General features: G+C 39.8%; 3 protein-coding genes across 5 annotated transcripts in view; all 3 read left to right on the forward strand.

Annotated features, from left to right (window-relative positions):
• The window catches only part of stard3nl (STARD3 N-terminal like), a 62,563-nt gene that overhangs the window by 26,816 nt on the left and 16,989 nt on the right, over positions 1 to 18,758 (forward strand). The gene's annotated exons all lie outside the window — the stretch shown is intronic.
• LOC146612915 (tripartite motif-containing protein 16-like) lies at positions 3,398 to 5,213 on the forward strand. Of its 2 annotated transcripts, XM_085378699.1 has the most exons (2): positions 3,398 to 3,907; positions 3,971 to 5,213. In XM_085378699.1, the coding sequence occupies exons 1-2, from the start codon at positions 3,409 to 3,411 to the stop codon at positions 5,062 to 5,064; spliced, it is 1,593 nt and encodes a 530-aa protein (XP_085234825.1). In that variant the 5' UTR covers positions 3,398 to 3,408; the 3' UTR covers positions 5,065 to 5,213. The 2 variants fall into 2 exon arrangements, with proteins under 2 accessions (XP_085234825.1, XP_085234824.1); XM_085378698.1 differs by having other exon boundaries at positions 3,398 to 5,213.
• On the forward strand, positions 15,611 to 17,519 carry LOC146612916 (E3 ubiquitin/ISG15 ligase TRIM25-like). 2 transcript variants are annotated; one of them, XM_085376957.1, is made up of 2 exons: positions 15,644 to 16,426; positions 17,134 to 17,243. In XM_085376957.1, exons 1-2 carry the CDS (start codon positions 15,644 to 15,646, stop codon positions 17,188 to 17,190), a joined length of 840 nt encoding a protein of 279 aa, XP_085233083.1. In that variant the 3' UTR covers positions 17,191 to 17,243. The 2 variants fall into 2 exon arrangements, with proteins under 2 accessions (XP_085233082.1, XP_085233083.1); XM_085376956.1 differs by having other exon boundaries at positions 15,611 to 17,519.

Raw genomic sequence — 18,758 nt, forward strand, 5'->3', positions numbered from 1 at the left:
TTTACAGGTGAAAATAGAGCAACAGGACCGCTGAGTCTTTGATGTTATTTATTTTCTGCTGTGTTTTACTTGCATCTATTTGAAAGAGTGAGTGTAAACACACAAAAAAATATATTTTATGTGCTGGAATGTGCAGAAAATAAGTTTAAATGTTAAACAAATTTCTTTGTGTATATCATATTTCTTATGTACATTTTAGACCTGGGAGCAGAAATGCTGAGGAACTGGTTTTTATTCAGGAACAGGCAGAGCGTCCTCTCTTCCTGGCTCCATGTCTATAATTATGTCACACACTGATTCGCTCTCACAAAACCACCAAAACACAGCACAAATCCCACCAATGGTTCAATTCCTTATAAATCTTTGAATCAGGTACTGAAGCAGTGACGTGCTGAATGAAGCTTCAGACGTCATTGATCACGTGACTCTGTTCAGTCAAACCAAGCCTCAGCACAGCGTTTCTGAAGCAGTGTGTTGATTTTTTGACACACGTGCCAGAGCTTCAGCTTCAAACGGGCCGTCACCATCAGAGTTGCTGGAACCATGTCCCACTACTGGCTACTCTGTTTTATTCTGTGTTAAGTTTTTGAATGTGAATTTTCTGTGTTAAGAATAACAAAGAAAATGTAATGAAGTGATTTTAAAGTTTAAACTTTGTGTTAAATCTTGTAAGTCAGAGAGAGAGAGAGAGAGATGAGGTGTGGGTGCACATCAGATGATCAAATGTCAACAACCTGATTGGCCCAAGTGTGAAGATGTGACGTCCAGTGAGGGAAGGGGGGAGAAAGGGTGAGCAGGTATAAAAGTGAGGTGAAGAAGAGATTCGGGGTTCTTCCCTTTTGTCCTCTGTGAGATGAGCAGTTCAGAAGTTTGGATCTAAGAGGTTCACAGTTAAAATTCCAGCAGAGACGCTAAAAGGAGAACCACAGTCCAACCTGTGAATGTTTTTAACCCTTTGTGAAACAACAAAGGCATAAATATGATCATATCAATATTATCTACTGGCTCAGACTCATATCAGGGATTAGAACTCCTTTTATCAGAGAGATGAAATCTACTTCCTGTACAGGGTTTTTTTGTGGGCCTACCGATCGACAGAAACTAGAGTCAATAAAAAAACTGGACATTGGCTCAATGTGTGTGTGGCACAGGCAAACAAGGACTGAGCGCTGTGTAGTCCCACATAAAGTCAGACACCTGGTCACCCTAGGTGGACCATGGCATGGTCTATATGGAGGATACAGACACTGCTGAAAACATGACTCTGTCTGGTTTAGATGATCAAATGTCTTTACTTTAGGAGGCTGTGGCTCAGAGTACATTCACATAATGCCTTTGAATAAATGTAAAAGCTTGTTTTGCTCCTGCTTTGATTTCTTTGTCCAGGTAGAAATTCTGCTTTTTGCCTCTAAAATCTGAAACAGTTTGAAACAAAGTTTGGCGCTCTAATCCTCTCTGTGTTTGTCCTTTGGTCAGATGGTGATATTGAATGAAATATTCCAGTATTCAGTAGCTCAGCAGCTTTGTAACATGTGGTTTTGCACACTGTTCAAACCTCAGATGTTTGTGTAAACAAGTGTGGAGGACACAAACTGACGGGGGGAGGAACGACATTTACTGTTGATGTGTCTGACATTTAGTCTCCATGAGTTCTCATAAGACTGAAGAACTCTGTGATCTCTAACATGCAGCTGTATGTTTTGAAATCATGTGTCTCATTCTCTGGACTTTACTAGACAACGAGTGAAGAACATGTAACGAATATCATCTTTAAAGTGATGAATAATAACTCTGCCTCTGTGTCTTCATAAAAAGATCGTACTTCTGAAAGGTCAGAGGGCAGCATCCACTCTGGGTTTACACAGTTTTGCAGCTTTAGCTCTTCTGAAGTTCAGCACCTGCTTTTTCAACCAATCAGAAGCCAGTATTGTAGAGAGTTCATATTTCTTTTCATGCAATTGAATAATTTTGAATGTTTAGGTGAATATTTATATTTAGAGTATTTTCTCGATCAGTGTCTTCAGTCCTGACCCTGAGTGCGTACGTTTAAAAATAAAGTGATATAACTTCTTTTACATTACTGTGAACTTCTTGTACAGTTTGACAGCTGATTGTTGTCGTGTTTGTCGTCATATGAAGATCGTTTCCTAAAGAGGACTGAACAGTCATTTAGCCTCTGGCTCCATCCATGAATCTGATCTTTGCTGTATAATCTGTGCTGTTAAAAGTGTAATGGAACATATAATTTGTACATATAATTTCATATGTAATTATGATGATCTTTACCCATTAAGATTTTAAATGAAACGATAAACAAAGGCCAAGAAAACTGAGTTAAACTCCTGAGTCTACTATATATTTGCACCATGAAGAAATGAATTGTTTGCACCAGTAATAAATAATCAAATATATCAAATTATCATCAATATTTAAATAAATGAACCATCGCACCAAACAAAACAACAATTCAACAGACAGTTCTATAAAACTGTGGATGATTCAAAGTGCTGCTATAACTGCACAACAAAACTGCAGTGAGAAAAGCTTTGGATGTTCAGTTTAGTTATAATGACAGTTAAACAACTAAAATACTCGATTAAGTAGGTGAGAAAAAGTTACATTTACTGGATCAGTTTAAGACCAAAATACATTTGAATGAATTACTGACATGGACACTTTGTGAAAAATTACTAAACAGTTCAGGCAAAATTTTACTAAAACCTTGAATTAAACTTGAAAGTTTGCATTTCAAATCCACTGTGACTATGTACACAGGAAAAACTACAAAATAATGTTTGTTTGTTTGTTTGTTTTTGTAAACACTGTGGACTGATCTGCATTTGTTGTTGCTAAATTTAAATATTTGTTACTATTTAATGATCATAATCTCATTTGAACATAGGTTTGATTTAGTGGAGTCAGTTGTTCCCATGCATCATTCTGTAAGTGTGAGAATGAACTAAGATTAGAAAATGTCAAAATATAAAGTTTGATTTATTTTTATTCATCACAGCATCCTAAACTTTGCTGAACTTTTTGAAATATAAAATAAACTCGCTGAGTGTTGACTGTCACATTTCAAACATCCAAGTAAAGATAAACTATTGAACTTTAACTGGGTCAGACTTGTTACTGCATGTTGTAACCAAACATACCACACCCTGCATCATGTGATTGGCTCTTGGTCGCTCTGTAAGAATATTTCTTTAGTGCCTCCCTTCACAGATGTGTCTGTATCAGGATGGGTCTAAACAACATGGTGTAAATGCAGTTGCTGGTGAGCCTCATTTCCTGTAGGAGGTGAACAAGAGCAGAGATCTGTTTCCCTTCAGAGCACAGAGGTTGTTTCTGTTCAGAGGAAGTGAAACTGTCTGACAGTCACTGAGAGACGGTGAAACGGCACAGCACATGAATCAAATGGATCAAACAAAATTCTGCTGTTCAGTCTGTTTGGAGCTACTGAAGGATCCGGTGACTATTCCCTGTGGACACAGCTACTGCATGAACTGTATTAAAAGCTTCTGGGATGGAGAGGAAAAGAAGAAAATCTACAGCTGCCCTCAGTGCCGGAGGACTTTCACAGCGAGGCCTGTCCTGGTGAAAAACATATTAGTGGAAGATTTAGTGGAGGAGCTGAAGAAGACTGGACTCCAAGCTGCTCCTGCTGATCACTGCCATGCTGGACCTGAAGATGTGGCCTGTGATGTCTGCACTGGAAGAAAAATGAAAGCCTTCAAGTCCTGTTTAGTCTGTCTGGCATCTTACTGTGAGAAACACCTTCAGCGTCATTATGATGTGGCTCCATTAAAGAAACACAAGCTGGTGGAGCCCTCCAAGAAGCTCCAGGAGAACATCTGCTCTCGTCATGATGAGGTGATGAAGATGTTCTGCCGTACTGATCAGCAGAGTATCTGTTATCTCTGCTCTGTGGATGAACATAAAGGCCACGACACAGTCTCAGCTGCAGCAGAAAGGACTGAGAGGCAGAGAGAGCTGGAGGTGAGTCAACAAAACATCCAGCAGAGAATCCAGGACAGAGAGAAAGATGTGAAGCTGCTTCAACAGGAGGTGGAGGCCATCAATCAGTCTGCTGATCAAACAGTGGAGCACAGTGAGAAGATCTTCACTGAGCTGATCCATCTCATCCAGAAAAGAAGCTCTGATGTGAAGCAGCAGATCAGATCCCAGCAGGAAACTGAAGTGAGTCGAGTCAAAGAGCTTCAGGAGAAGCTGGAGCAGGAGATCACTGAGCTGAAGAGGAAAGATGCTGAGCTGAAGCAGCTCTCACACACAGAGGATCACATCCAGTTTCTACACAACTACCCCTCACTGTCAGCACTCAGTGAGTCTACAGACTCATCCAGCATCAATATCCGTCCTCTGAGCTACTTTGAGGATGTGACAGCAGCTGTGTCAGAGGTCAGAGATAAACTACAGGACATTCTGAGAGAGGAATGGACAAACATCTCACTGACAGTCACTGAAGTGGATGTTTTACTGTCACAACCAGAGCCAAAGACCAGAGCTGGATTCTTAAAATATTCATGTGAAATCACACTGGATCCAAACACAGCAAACAAACATCTGTTATTATCAGAGGGGAACAGAAAAGCAACATGTATGAATCAACAACAGTCTTATTCTGATCATCCAGACAGATTCACTGACAGGTGGCAGGTCCTGAGTAGAGAGAGTCTGACTGGACGTTGTTACTGGGAGGTGGAGTGGAGAGGGGGAGGAGTTTATGTAGCAGTCGCATACAAGAATATCAGCAGAAAAGGAGATGAATGTGTTTTTGGACGTAATGACAAATCTTGGTCATTAGATTGTAACAACAACAGTTTTACATTTCGGTACAACAACATCCAAACTCCTGTCTCAGGTCCTCGTTCCTCCAGAGTAGGAGTGTACCTGGATCACAGAGCAGGTATTTTGTCCTTCTACAGCGTCTCTGAAACCATGACTCTCCTCCACAGAGTCCAGACCACATTCACTCAGCCGCTCTATGCTGGACTGAGGGTTTATGATTATGGAGCCACTGCTGAGTTGATTAAAGTGAAATAGACTGAAGTCTTTCATATTGTGGGTTTAAATCTGTGTTTTAGTTTCATTTTATTTTCTCTCCATCATTTCTGCACAGAGATCAGCTGTCAGTCAAACATTATGGGTGGTACCTCCACATCTTCTAGTTGTTCTCTTGATGTTTCTGAGTTTTTAAAGGAGATCTTTCCTGTGACTGTTTATGGAGGCTATCACTGCTCATCATCATTTTGATTTAATATTTCTCCACATGAAAATGTAAACTTCTCTATCCTCTAAATGTTTCTGGAATATTTGTATTGAACAATGTCGACATTTCTCTTTATGAGTATGGCAGACCATGTGTGTGTGTTTGTGTTTGTTTTTGTCAAAATCATCAAACAAATGAGGAAAAACTGTGATTTTAATGAATGAATTCATATATTGTGTTGATGTTTTATTGTGTGAATAAACTGGAAGGTTTGACTATAAATCAAACTTTGAACAAAGTCTTTTCTTCTGTCTTCATTCCAGGATCTCACTCAAATCTGATGCAGAAAATATGAAACTAATCTGAGAGAATAACTGAAGCAGTTTTCCTCCTGAAGCATCACAAAGTTCAGAGTTCATGTTTAGAGCAGAAGATTCAGCAGTCGCTCTGTGACCTTTCAACTTTCTTCACTAAAACAGCTTCATTACAGAGAAACAAGTCACATTTTCTTCATGTTCTTAAGTCCTTTCAAATGTTTTTAATGGTCCTTGAATGCAGCATCAGTGTCGCAGGTTTAAAAGGTCACTTTCTGTTGTGTTCAAAGATTTCCTTCAGATATGGTCTTTAATCAGTAAAGCCAGTGATACAGCAGTGTCATTAGCTGTGTTATTGGCACCAGGCTGTGTTTATGTATGTGTTTAAATCTGTCTGAGGATGTCTTCAGCATGAAATGATCATTTGCTCAGCTGCTGTGTCTCATCTCTTATCAGACATTGGTTGGAACAGAGTTTTGTTGCTGACCATCTGACAAGAGGGTAAAGAAAAGCTTCAGGCTTCATTTGGACACTACGTTGGACAGAAGTCTCCACAAAAATGACTCAGAAACACAAATATTATTAATGAAAGTCCAAATGTCAAAAAGGGGTCATACATGATCCTGAGAAATGTCCTTGAACATTTGAACATGAGTCAGAGGGTTGTCAGGTTTCTACACTGCATCGTGGCATCAAGCCTGAGATGTCTGTGGAAACAAGTATGGAGGACACAAATGCACAGACGCAGTCGAGCTGTTTGCTGCTGATGAGGAAGGAAAATAGTCTGTTGGATATTAAAGCAGCATTTATTAGAGTAAGAACAGATACTTGTGTCCTTCATTTGATCCCCGTCAATTTACAGAAGACTTAAGGACCCTTTGACTTCTAACATACAGCTGCATGTTTACAATTTTATTATTGATTTATTTCTAGCAAAGCGAGACTTTACTGATTAAAGACATAATCAGACATGTTACTGTTACTCTCTGAAAAAGACTCACATAAAGCAGATTTATCACAAGCAAACATCAAGACACATCCTTCATGGCTTAAAGTTGCAGTGGGACTCTTTCGCCATCTGGTGGTTGTAACAGTTATGACAACTGTTCCTGCATATATGTCCCTCCTCAGTGTGAAGAAGACTGGACTCCAAGCTGCTCCTGCTGATCACTGCGTGTTCCTCCTGTGTCTAAAATCTATTTCCATTATGAATCAGGAAACTGTTTGCACCAATCATAAAGGCAATAAAATACGTCACACACTAAGAAATAACAAAAAGGAATTGTGCATTTCAAGGAGATTTTTCCCTCGTTTTTTGAAATCATAAGAATACAAACTAATGCAAGACTGTCATGTTTTCATAAGTTTGTAGAGACACTGTTCTGTTGTATTCTAGGACATCAGTCACTTTTTAAATGCATGCTACTCCTCTTCATCATCAGCATCATCATCAGCACCCATGACCTCCTTTTAGTCTTTGTTATTTTTCAGAGTTCAGGAGACGTTCTTATGGGATTTCCACAGTGTACAAGTACTGTTTAGAGCCTTTACCTAAAAGAAAAGAGTAAAGTACAAAGTAGATTTACTCACTGCAGGAAAATAATGCCTCAATCTGATATATTGTCTTATATGACAAACTGAAAGTGATGCATCAAAGTGTAAGCAGCATTTTCCTGTTACAGCTTGTCTAGATGGAACTGATCTGATCTCCTTCATGTGCAGGTAGATATCCAGTGGGTTTGCTAAGGGTCACAGATGAGGGGCTGTGTGAGATGTTTAATGGGAAAGGAAATAAAACCATTGTTCCAGACCTGCAGCTAAGATACTCGAGTATCTTCAAATATGAAGCTGAGTATTACTTCCATACTTTCCTCCACTGCTGATGACCTTGTTACCTGCTGCTCCCTGTTAATGATCAGCCTCAGTTCTGATAGTAAACTGTTGGCTCTCGTTCTGTCAGGTTGTTGCTCAGTGACGTCTTGTTTTCATTTTCCTTCTTCTTCAAATGTGTCTTCCTTTAACTCTTTGCTTTTGTTTCTGCTTCAAACACCAAATGATACACGTGCTGCACCTCTGATGGTTTGTCAGAGAGCAGAACAATTTACATTACAGAGAATATTTTACAGTTGAACATAAACTTTCACTTTTTTCCTCTAAAGTGTGCTCACTGGTTTTTCCAGCTGCTGTGAGATGTTTCTGCCTGACTGTAAAGATGGAAATAAACACAGATGGAAACACTGAGTCAGAGTGTTGCTGCTGGTTAGTCAGTATATTAACAGAACATGGTTCATAAAACTGCTCCTACAACTGTTTTTGAATCATTTTTAAAGACACTTTATTGTTCTGTTTTTGTCTTTTGGCATTTCTGTGCTAATTTCTTGTTTTAATGGTACTCTAATTTAAACTGATTTTTCCTATTTTAATACCTAAATAAATAATCATTTATTTTTTGTTCATTTGTCTAAATTCTGGGAAAAGAAAGAAGTTTGTATTTGTTTAAGATACAATGAAATCATATTTTGACATATTGGAAGATGACATGGAGCTGAAAAAATACTACAGGTATAAATGGAAACTACAGTTTATTTCTGTTATTTCCTGTGATAGTGTTTGTACACTCGCTCATGATAACTGTTCATTCAGCTGCTGTTTCTGTCTGCTGGACATCTTTAGCTTTCAGTAAGGATGCATTCATAGATCAGCACATCTTTTTGAACCACATTTCTTATGAGACTCAGAGTTTACATTTTGGAAATGTGGTGAGACCTGGGGTAGAAAGAGACTGAAGCCAGCTTCAACCTCGGCAGTTTTGTGTGTGTCTGAAGCAGAAAGATAAGAACTGTGTGGCCAACTCATCACACACATAATCCTGAATCAGAAAAACAGCATCAAGTGTTGTAATTGTTAAACACAGAAGTGTGATTTATATGTGGTTTTACTGATGGTTAACACAGTCGCACAAACACCTGAAACTGATCAAAATATAAAACAACATATTAAACATAAATATGTGCCAGTTACCAGAACTTATATGTGGTTTCACTGAGCTTTAATTCTGCTCAGTTTATCAATACTCACTCATACAAAAGTTTGTTATGTCTTATTGATTATTTGGCTTTAGGTTTTCCAGTTTTCCAGCTGCTGCTGTTTAATGTTTGCCTGGGAAAAGAAATTTCAGTTAGTGTGGGAAGTTTGGTTAAGCTGGTGGAAAACAATACTGTTACACTGACCTTTTGGATAAGATTGTCTTACCTGTGGTTTCTCTGATGTGCACGACAAAACAGTCTCCAGGCAGCTTGAGTGCCCATTTAAAGGTTCCTGGTGGTACCAAGTGATTGAAGAGAGGATTGAAAAGCCATATTAGTTTATTGTAGATTGTAGTCAGTTGGCCAAGCTTGTAATGAAAAACGGTTCATTACTCGAAGCTTTCATCACAGTCCTCTTTGGTGACATCTGGTGGACAAATATATGAAGAGCAGCTTGAGTCTGCAGCTTATAATGAACTGCTTCATTATGATTGCCCACTCTGCAGAGCTGACAGCTTGTGTTTGATGTCATGTGACAGTTCTGTGTGATATCGGGCTGATATGTTGCTTTGAACATAAATTTTTGGGGGGTGAAAAAATTATGTTATCATCAATCAATCATGTGGTCAGAAGAATCTGTGCTTACCTTGCAGGAATGTTTTCAATTGACAGATTGGGAAGTTTTTATTCAGTCTTGATGCTTTGGTGGATGTTAGCTCATATGCAGTTTTTGTAAAGACATGATTATACCCCTTAAGCGTGCTAAAGTGTACCCTAACAATAAGCCATGGGTCACCAAATGCATCAAATCCTGTTTAAGGAAAAAGAGACAGGCTTTTAAAGAGGGGGCTGTTACTGACTTTCAGGCAGTCACCAAAGACGTGAAAATCCAGCTCTTGAAAGCAAAACAGATCTACAAAAACCTTCTTGAAAGCAAATTTGCTGCAAAAAATTTGGGGTCTGCCTGGACTTGTATGAAAACCATATCAGGGTTTCAAAATCCCCAGAGCAGCAGTCAGATCATTGTAGACGGTTTTAAGCCAGACAGAGATTTGAATATGCTTGATGCTCGTTTTAGTTCTTCTGAACTGAAACAGAAACTGAAAGATACTCAACACTTCATCACTGAACTCAGCGATGTCCAAAAGGCCTTTCATACAGTTAATGTGAACAAGAGCCAGGGCCCTGATAACATCAAATGGTTTCCACATGTAATGGTCTGCAAGAGGATGTAGCGAGCCATAGCCCCGTCCCCCAGGGCATGAAGCAGGCATGGAGGAGATCCAGGCCCCAGACATCCAGAGGCCTCAGAGTGCGAGAGCCCAAGGAGGACCACGGGAGGGGCATCCGTGCCACCCTCATGGGAAGGCCTGAGGATCCCCAGACGAGACGTCACCCAGTAGCCACAGAGCAGAAGCTAGAGGGGGCTGCACCAGCGTGCCTGCCGGCTCTGCCGGCAGCCAGCTGTGCCAGAGTGAACCGAGCTGCAGGCCCAGAGGCCCGAGGGCCCCCCGCACCCCGGAGGAGGCCTGACCGAGCAACAGGCGCCAGGCCCCGCCAGGTAGCCACCGGGAGTGAGCCGGTACATACCTGAATGCCCAGCCCATGACACCAAGAACCACCAATGCACCAACCCATCAGTCACCGGCAAGGAGTGTGGTGAGGGGAGACAGGCCTTGGAGGGCCTGGGAGTTCCCAGAGAGGTGGAGTCTAAGACCCGACCTGACATATAGACACAGACAAACAGGCACACACAGACACAAACATGCATTCCCACCCTCACGCACACATATACAAACACTCAGCACTCACCCAACGTAAGGGTTGATTTTCTCTGTTTCTTCTTTGATTCTTATCCAGAAACCTTGAATTATTGGACAGTCCCAAAAGATGTGTGAATCGTCTCCTATTCCCCCACATTTTCTCCAACATAGTTCTGCATTGGGTTCCTTACAATATGAGGAGATAACAAGAGGTGTATTAAAAAAATCTAAATTTTAAATTTCCAGTCAAACTCTCCATAATTGACTACTTGTTCCCTTGTGACAAGTTTTAAACATCTCTTCCCATACATTATCAGTGATAATAATATTTAGTTCTAGTTTCCATTTCTCTTTAATATGGCCTGTATTTTAAGATCAAACTAATTTTAATATTAGATAAAAAAATAACCCAAGTAAGTAAAAAAGTGTTTTATAAATGATGATTTCGTTAGAAATCCAGAAATCACTCAAACAGAACCTGTCTGTCAAAGTGAAGCAGGCTAAAAGCTCAGAAAAACAAACATCACACCACGATGTAAAGACGCTCAAGAAAACTTATGAGAACAATTACAAAGTTATTGGCATCTATTAGTCTGCAGATGTTTGTAAGGCTTTGGGGCTCCAGTGAACAACGGAGAGGTGAACTTTCCAAGAAGCTACCAGTGACTCATCCAGGTCACAAAAGAACCCAGAATAACATCTAAAGAACTGCAAACCACAGAAATCTAACATATAAGAAATGTATAAAACCACATGTGCTCAATGGGTTGTTTTTTATTGTTATTCTTCTGTGTTTCAATTCCTGTTAAGATAAACCAGCTGGAGGGAACGCGGCAGATAAACGACTGCAGACAGAAGAAGAAACACAAAGCAGCAGTTTCTGTAATTCTCTTTTATTAATTTTTTTCTTCACATTTTTATTGACAGAAGTCAAGTAACCAAGGCATCTGTAAACAGTGCATCCACAAATCTACATGTTGCCTCTCATCAGTGCGATCGTTCAGTCATTCAAAAACACTGTTTGGAAATAAATACAATACTGATTGTTTTTTTTTCTTTAAAAAAAAAAACAAGAAGAAGAAGGTAAAACCTACATCTGCCTGAAGGAGCTCGTAAAGATTCAGTCTTTGTCTGTAGTCACAGTCTGGAAATGATGCCACATATGAAGCAACACACGGAGGTAAACGACTCGATGTGGTAAAATCCTGAAGCCGGAGGATGAAATACTGACACCACCTGCACGGCTGGTTATGTGCAGCTAAAATGAGAAGTGAGAATTTCTGGACCTTTGAACCCCTTAAAAAGCTTTCAGCTTCATTATAAAGATTACCCGTTCTTATATTTTGCTTGTTCTTATGTTATTATATTGTATTTTGCTTGCAGACAAGAATTTTGGATACGGTTGTCTTACTCAGAGATGGGCAGTAACGCGTTACTTGTAACGCGTTACTGTAATCTGATTACTTTTTTCAGGTAACGAGTAAAGTAAGGGATTACTATTGCAAAAACGGTAATTAGATTACCGTTACTTTCCCGTAGGAACGCTGCGTTACTGCGTTACTAAAACTGTGATTTTTTTGCAAGAATGTCTCACGACAGTGACGTAAGCGAGTGCGACGTTCGTGACAACAGCTGTGTGCAGATCAACAATGGATCACATATCGATTGTGGGAGAGAGTATGAGCGTGCAGCCTTTAAAGCGTGGAAGTACTGACCTTACTTTGAGTTTGATTCCATAAAAAGTCACAAAAACATTAGCGTCCATCGTGCGTGGGAAGAAAACTTCTTTTTACAGCGAAAAAAAACCCTAAACTTCCAAGCAAGCACCGAGTGCTCAACGACGTAATGGGAAACTCGCGGAGAAACTCGCAGATTCTTCAACTGACCGCGGCACACCTGCACCAGGGTAAACCTCCGCCTACGGCACTTCTGCTTTACAGGTGAAAATAGAGCAACAGGACCGCTGAGTCTTTGATGTTATTTATTTTCTGCTGTGTTTTACTTGCATCTATTTGAAAGAGTGAGTGTAAACACACAAAAAAATATATTTTATGTGCTGGAATGTGCAGAAAATAAGTTTAAATGTTAAACAAATTTCTTTGTGTATATCATATTTCTTATGTACATTTTAGACCTGGGAGCAGAAATGCTGATGAACTGGTTTTTATTCAGGAACAGGCAGAGCGTCCTCTCTTCCTGGCTCCATGTCTATAATTATGTCACACACTGATTCGCTCTCACAAAATCACCAAAACACAGCACAAATCCCACCAATGGTTCAATTCCTTATAAATCATTGAATCAGGTACTGAAGCAGTGACGTGCTGAATGAAGCTTCAGACGTCATTGATCACGTGACTCTGTTCAGTCAAACCAAGCCTCAGCACAGCGTTTCTGAAGCAGTGTGTTGATTTTTTGACACACGTGCCGGAGCTTCAGCTTCAAACGGGCCGTCACCATCAGAGTTGCTGGAACCATGTCCCACTACTGGCTACTCTGTTTTATTCTGTGTTAAGTTTTTGAATGTGAATTTTCTGTGTTAAGAATAACAAAGAAAATGTAATGAAGTGATTTTAAAGTTTAAACTTTGTGTTAAATCTTGTAAGTCAGAGAGAGAGAGAGAGAGATGAGGTGTGGGTGGACATCAGATGATCAAATGTCAACAACCTGATTGGCCCAAGTGTGAAGATGTGACGTCCACTGAGGGAAGGGGGGAGAAAGGGTGAGCAGGTATAAAAGTGAGGTGAAGAAGAGATTCGGGGTTCTTCCCTTTTGTCCTCTGTGAGATGAGCAGTTCAGAAGTTTGGATCTAAGAGGTTCACAGTTAAAATTCCAGCAGAGACGCTAAAAGGAGAACCACAGTCCAACCTGTGAATGTTTTTAACCCTTTGTGAAACAACAAAGGCATAAATATGATCATATCAATATTATCTACTGGCTCAGACTCATAGGATCAGGGATTAGAACTCCTTTTATCAGAGAGATGAAATCTACTTCCTGTACAGGGTTTTTTTGTGGGCCTACCGATCGACAGAAACTAGAGTCAATAAAAAAACTGGACATTGGCTCAATGTGTGTGTGGCACAGGGAAACAAGGACTGAGCGCTGTGTAGTCCCACATAAAGTCAGACACCTGGTCACCCTAGGTGGACCATGGCATGGTCTATATGGAGGATACAGACACTGCTGAAAACATGACTCTGTCTGGTTTAGATGATCAAATGTCTTTACTTTAGGAGGCTGTGGCTCAGAGTACATTCACATAATGCCTTTGAATAAATGTAAAAAGCTTGTTTTGCTCCTGCTTTGATTTCTTTGTCCAGGTAGAAATTCTGCTTTTTGCCTCTAAAATCTGAAACAGTTTGAAACAAAGTTTGGCGCTCTAATCCTCTCTGTGTTTGTCCTTTGGTCAGATGGTGATATTGAATGAAATATTCCAGTATTCAGTAGCTCAGCAGCTTTGTAACATGTGGTTTTGCACACTGTTCAAACCTCAGATGTTTGTGTAAACAAGTGTGGAGGACACAAACTGACGGGGGGAGGAACGACATTTACTGTTGATGTGTCTGACATTTAGTCTCCATGAGTTCTCATAAGACTGAAGAACTCTGTGATCTCTAACATGCAGCTGTGTGTTTTGAAATCATGTGTCTCATTCTCTGGACTTTACTAGACAACGAGTGAAGAACAGATAACGAATATCATCTTTAAAGTGATGAATAATAACTCTGCCTCTGTGTCTTCATAAAAAGATCGTACTTCTGAAAGGTCAGAGGGCAGCATCCACTCTGGGTTTACACAGTTTTGCAGGTTTAGCTCTTCTGAAGTTCAGCACCTGCTTTTTCAACCAATCAGAAGCCAGTATTGTAGAGAGTTCATATTTCTTTTCATGCAATTGAATAATTTTGAATGTTTAGGTGAATATTTATATTTAGAGTATTTTCTCGATCAGTGTCTTCAGTCCTGACCCTGAGTGCGTACGTTTAAAAATAAAGTGATATAACTTCTTTTACATTACTGTGAACTTCTTGTACAGTTTGACAGCTGATTGTTGTCGTGTTTGTCGTCATATGAAGATCGTTTCCTAAAGAGGACTGAACAGTCATTTAGCCTCTGGCTCCATCCATGAATCTGATGTTTGCTGTATAATCTGTGCTGTTAATAGTGTAATGGAACATATAATTTGTACATATAATTTCATATGTAATTATGATGATCTTTACCCATGAAGATTTTAAATGAAACGATAAACAAAGGCCAAGAAAACTGAGTTAAACTCCTGAGTCTACTATATATTTGCACCATGAAGAAATGAATTGTTTGCACCAGTAATAAATAATCAAATATATCAAATTATCATCAATGTTTAAATAAAAGCAAGCATTGCACCAAACAAAACAACAATTCAACAGACAGTTCTATAAAACTGTGGATGATTCAAAGTGCTGCTATAACTGCACAACAAAACTGCAGTGAGAAAAGCTTTGGATGTTCAGTTTAGTTATAATGACAGTTAAACAACTAAAATACTCGATTAAGTAGGTGAGAAAAAGTTACATTTACTGGATCAGTTTAAGACCAAAATACATTTGAATGAATTACTGACATGGACACTTTGTGAAAAATTACTAAACAGTTCAGGTTTTTTAAATCCACTGTGACTGTGCGCACAGTAAAGACTACAAAATAATGTTTGTTTGTTTGTTTTGTAAACACTGTGGACCGATCTGCATTTGTTGTTGCTAAATTTAAATATTTGTTACTATTTAATGATCATAATCTCATTTGAACATAGGTTTGATTTAGTGGAGTCAGTTGTTCCCATGCATCATTCTGTAAGTGTGAGAATGAACTAAGATTAGAAAATGTCAAAATATAAAGTTTGATTTATTTTTATTCATCACAGCATCCTAAACTTTGCTGAACTTTTTGAAATATAAAATGAACTCGCTGAGTGTTGACTGTCACATTTCAAACATCCAAGTAAAGTTAAACTATTAACCTTTAACTGGGTCAGACTTGTTACTGCATGATGTAACCAAACATACCACACCCTGCATCATGTGATTGGCTCTTGGTCGCTCTGTAAGAATATTTCTTTAGTGCCTCCCTTCACAGATGTGTCTGTATCAGGATGGGTCTAAACAACATGGTGTAAATGCAGTTGCTGGTGAGCCTCATTTCCTGTAGGAGGTGAACAAGAGCAGAGATCTGTTTCCCTTCAGAGCACAGAGGTTGTTTCTGTTCAGAGGAAGTGAAACTGTCTGACAGTCACTGAGAGACGGTGAAACGGCACAGCACATGAATCAAATGGATCAAACAAAATTCTGCTGTTCAGTCTGTTTGGATCCACTGAAGGATCCAGTGACTATTCCCTGTGGACACAGCTACTGCATGAACTGTATTAAAAGCTTCTGGGATGAAGAGGAAAAGAAGAAAATCTACAGCTGCCCTCAGTGCAGACAGACTTTCACAGCGAGGCCTGTCCTGGTGAAAAACACCATGTTAGCAGATTTAGTGGAGGAGCTGAAGAAGACTGGACTCCAAGCTGCTCCTGCTGATCACTGCTATGCTGGACCTGAAGATGTGGCCTGTGATGTCTGCACTGGAAGAAAAATGAAAGCCTTCAAGTCCTGTTTATTCTGTCTGGCATCTTACTGTGAGAAACACCTTCAGCCTCATTTTATATCCCCCGCATTTGAAACACACAAGCTGGTGGAGCCCTCCAAGAAGCTCCAAGAGAACATCTGCTCTCGTCATGATGAGGTGATGAAGATGTTCTGCCGTACTGATCAGCAGAGTATCTGTTATCTCTGCTCTGTGGATGAACATAAAGGCCACGACACAGTCTCAGCTGCAGCAGAAAGGACTGAGAGGCAGAGAGAGCTGGAGGTGAGTCGACAAAACATCCAGCAGAGAATCCAGGACAGAGAGAAAGATGTGAAGCTGCTTCAACAGGAGGTGGAGGCCATCAATCAGTCTGCTGATCAAACAGTGGAGCACAGTGAGAAGATCTTCACTGAGCTGATCCATCTCATCCAGAAAAGAAGCTCTGATGTGAAGCAGCAGATCAGATCCCAGCAGGAAACTGAAGTGAGTCGAGTCAAAGAGCTTCAGGAGAAGCTGGAGCAGGAGATCACTGAGCTGAAGAGGAAAGATGCTGAGCTGAAGCAGCTCTCACACACAGAGGATCACATCCAGTTTCTACACAACTACCCCTCACTGTCAGCACTCAGTGAGTCTACAGACTCATCCAGCATCAATATCCGTCCTCTGAGCTACTTTGAGGATGTGACAGCAGCTGTGTCAGAGGTCAGAGATAAACTACAGGACATTCTGAGAGAGGAACGGACAAACATCTCACTGACAGTCACTGAACTGGATGTTTTACTGTCAGATCCACCAGCAGAGCCAAAGACCAGAGCTGGATTCTTAAAATATTCATGTGAAATCACACTGGATCCAAACACAGCATACAAACAGCTGTTATTATCAGAGGGGAACAGAAAAGCAACATTCAGTTTATTTGGACAGTCTTATTCTGATCATCCAGACAGATTCACTAAATGTTGGCAGGTCCTGAGTAGAGAGAGTCTGACTGGACGTTGTTACTGGGAGGTGGAGTGGAGAGGGGGAGAAGTTTATGTAGCAGTCGCATACAAGAATATCAGCAGAAAAGGAGGTAATGAATGTTTATTTGGACATAATGACAAATCTTGGTCATTAGATTGTAACAACTACAGTTTTACATTTTGGTACAACAACATCCAAACTCGTGTCTCAGGTCCTCGTTCCTCCAGAGTAGGAGTGTACCTGGATCACAGAGCAGGTATTTTGTCCTTCTACAGCGTCTCTGAAACCATGACTCTCCTCCACAGAGTCCAGACCACATTCACTCAGCCGCTCTATGCTGGACTGGGGGTTTATGATTATGGAGCCACTGCTGAGTTGATTAAGCTCAAATAGACTGAAGTCTTTCATATTGTGGGTTTAAATCTGTATTTTAGTTTCATTTTATTTTCTCTCCATCATTTCTGCACAGAGATCAGCTGTCAGTCAAACATTATGGGTGGTACCTCCACATCTTCTAGTTGTTCTCTTGATGTTTCTGAGTTTTTAAAGGAGATCTTTCCTGTGACTGTTTATGGAGGCTATCACTGCTCATCATCATTTTGATTTACTAAAATATTTCTCCAAATGAAAATGTAAACTTCTCTATCCTCTAAATGTTTCTGGAATATTTGTATTGAAAAATGTCGACATTTCTCTTTATGAGTATGGCCGACCATGTGTGTGTGTTTGTGTTTGTTTTTGTCAAAATCATCAAACAAATGAGGAAAAACTGTGATTGTAATGAATGAATTCATATATTGTGTTGATGTTTTATTGTGTGAATAAACTGGAAGGTTTGACTATAAATCAAACTTTGAACAAAGTCTTTTCTTCTGTCTTCATTCCAGGATCTCACTCAAATCTGATGCAGAAAATATGAAACTAATCTGAGAGAATAACTGAAGCAGTTTTCCTCCTGAAGCATCACAAAGTTCAGAGTTCATGTTTAGAGCAGAAGATTCAGCAGTCGCTCTGTGACCTTTCAACTTTCTTCACTAAAACAGCTTCATTACAGAGAAACAAGTCACATTTTCTTCATGTTCTTAAGTCCTTTAAAATGTTTTTAATGGTCCTTGAATGCAGCATCAGTGTCGCAGGTTTAAAAGGTCACTTTCTGTTGTGTTCAAAGATTTCCTTCAGATATGGTCTTTAATCAGTAAAGCCAGTGATACAGCAGTGTCATTAGCTGTGTTATTGGCACCAGGCTGTGTTTATGTATGTATTTAATTCTGTCTGAGGATGTCTTCAGCATGAAATGATCATTTGCTCAGCTGCTGTGTCTCATCTCTTATCAGACATTGGTTGGAACAGAGTTTTGTTGCTGACCATCTGACAAGAGGGTGAAGAAAAGCTTCAGGCTTCATTTGGACACTACGTTGGACAGAAGTCTCCACAAAAATGACTCAGAAACACAAATATTATTAATGAAAGTCCAAATGTCAAAAAGGGGTCATACATGATCCTGAGAAATGTCCTTGAACATTTGAACATGAGTCAGAGGGTTGTCAGGTTTCTACACTGCATCGTGGCATCAAGCCTGAGATGTCTGTGGAAACAAGTATGGAGGACACAAATGCACAGACGCAGTCGAGCTGTTTGCTGCTGATGAGGAAGGAAAATAGTCTGTTGGATATTAAAGCAGCATTTATTAGAGTAAGAACAGATACTTGTGTCCTTCATTTGATCCCCGTCAATTTACAGAAGACTTAAGGACCCTTTGACTTCTAACATACAGCTGCATGTTTACAATTTTATTATTGATTTATTTCTAGCAAAGCGAGACTTTACTGATTAAAGACATAATCAGACATGT

This window comes from Diplotaxodon limnothrissa, linkage group LG18 (assembly GCF_057381915.1).
Source record: "Diplotaxodon limnothrissa isolate DT_005_m linkage group LG18, D_limnothrissa_male_GT1.1, whole genome shotgun sequence".
Lineage (NCBI taxonomy): Eukaryota > Metazoa > Chordata > Actinopteri > Cichliformes > Cichlidae > Diplotaxodon > Diplotaxodon limnothrissa.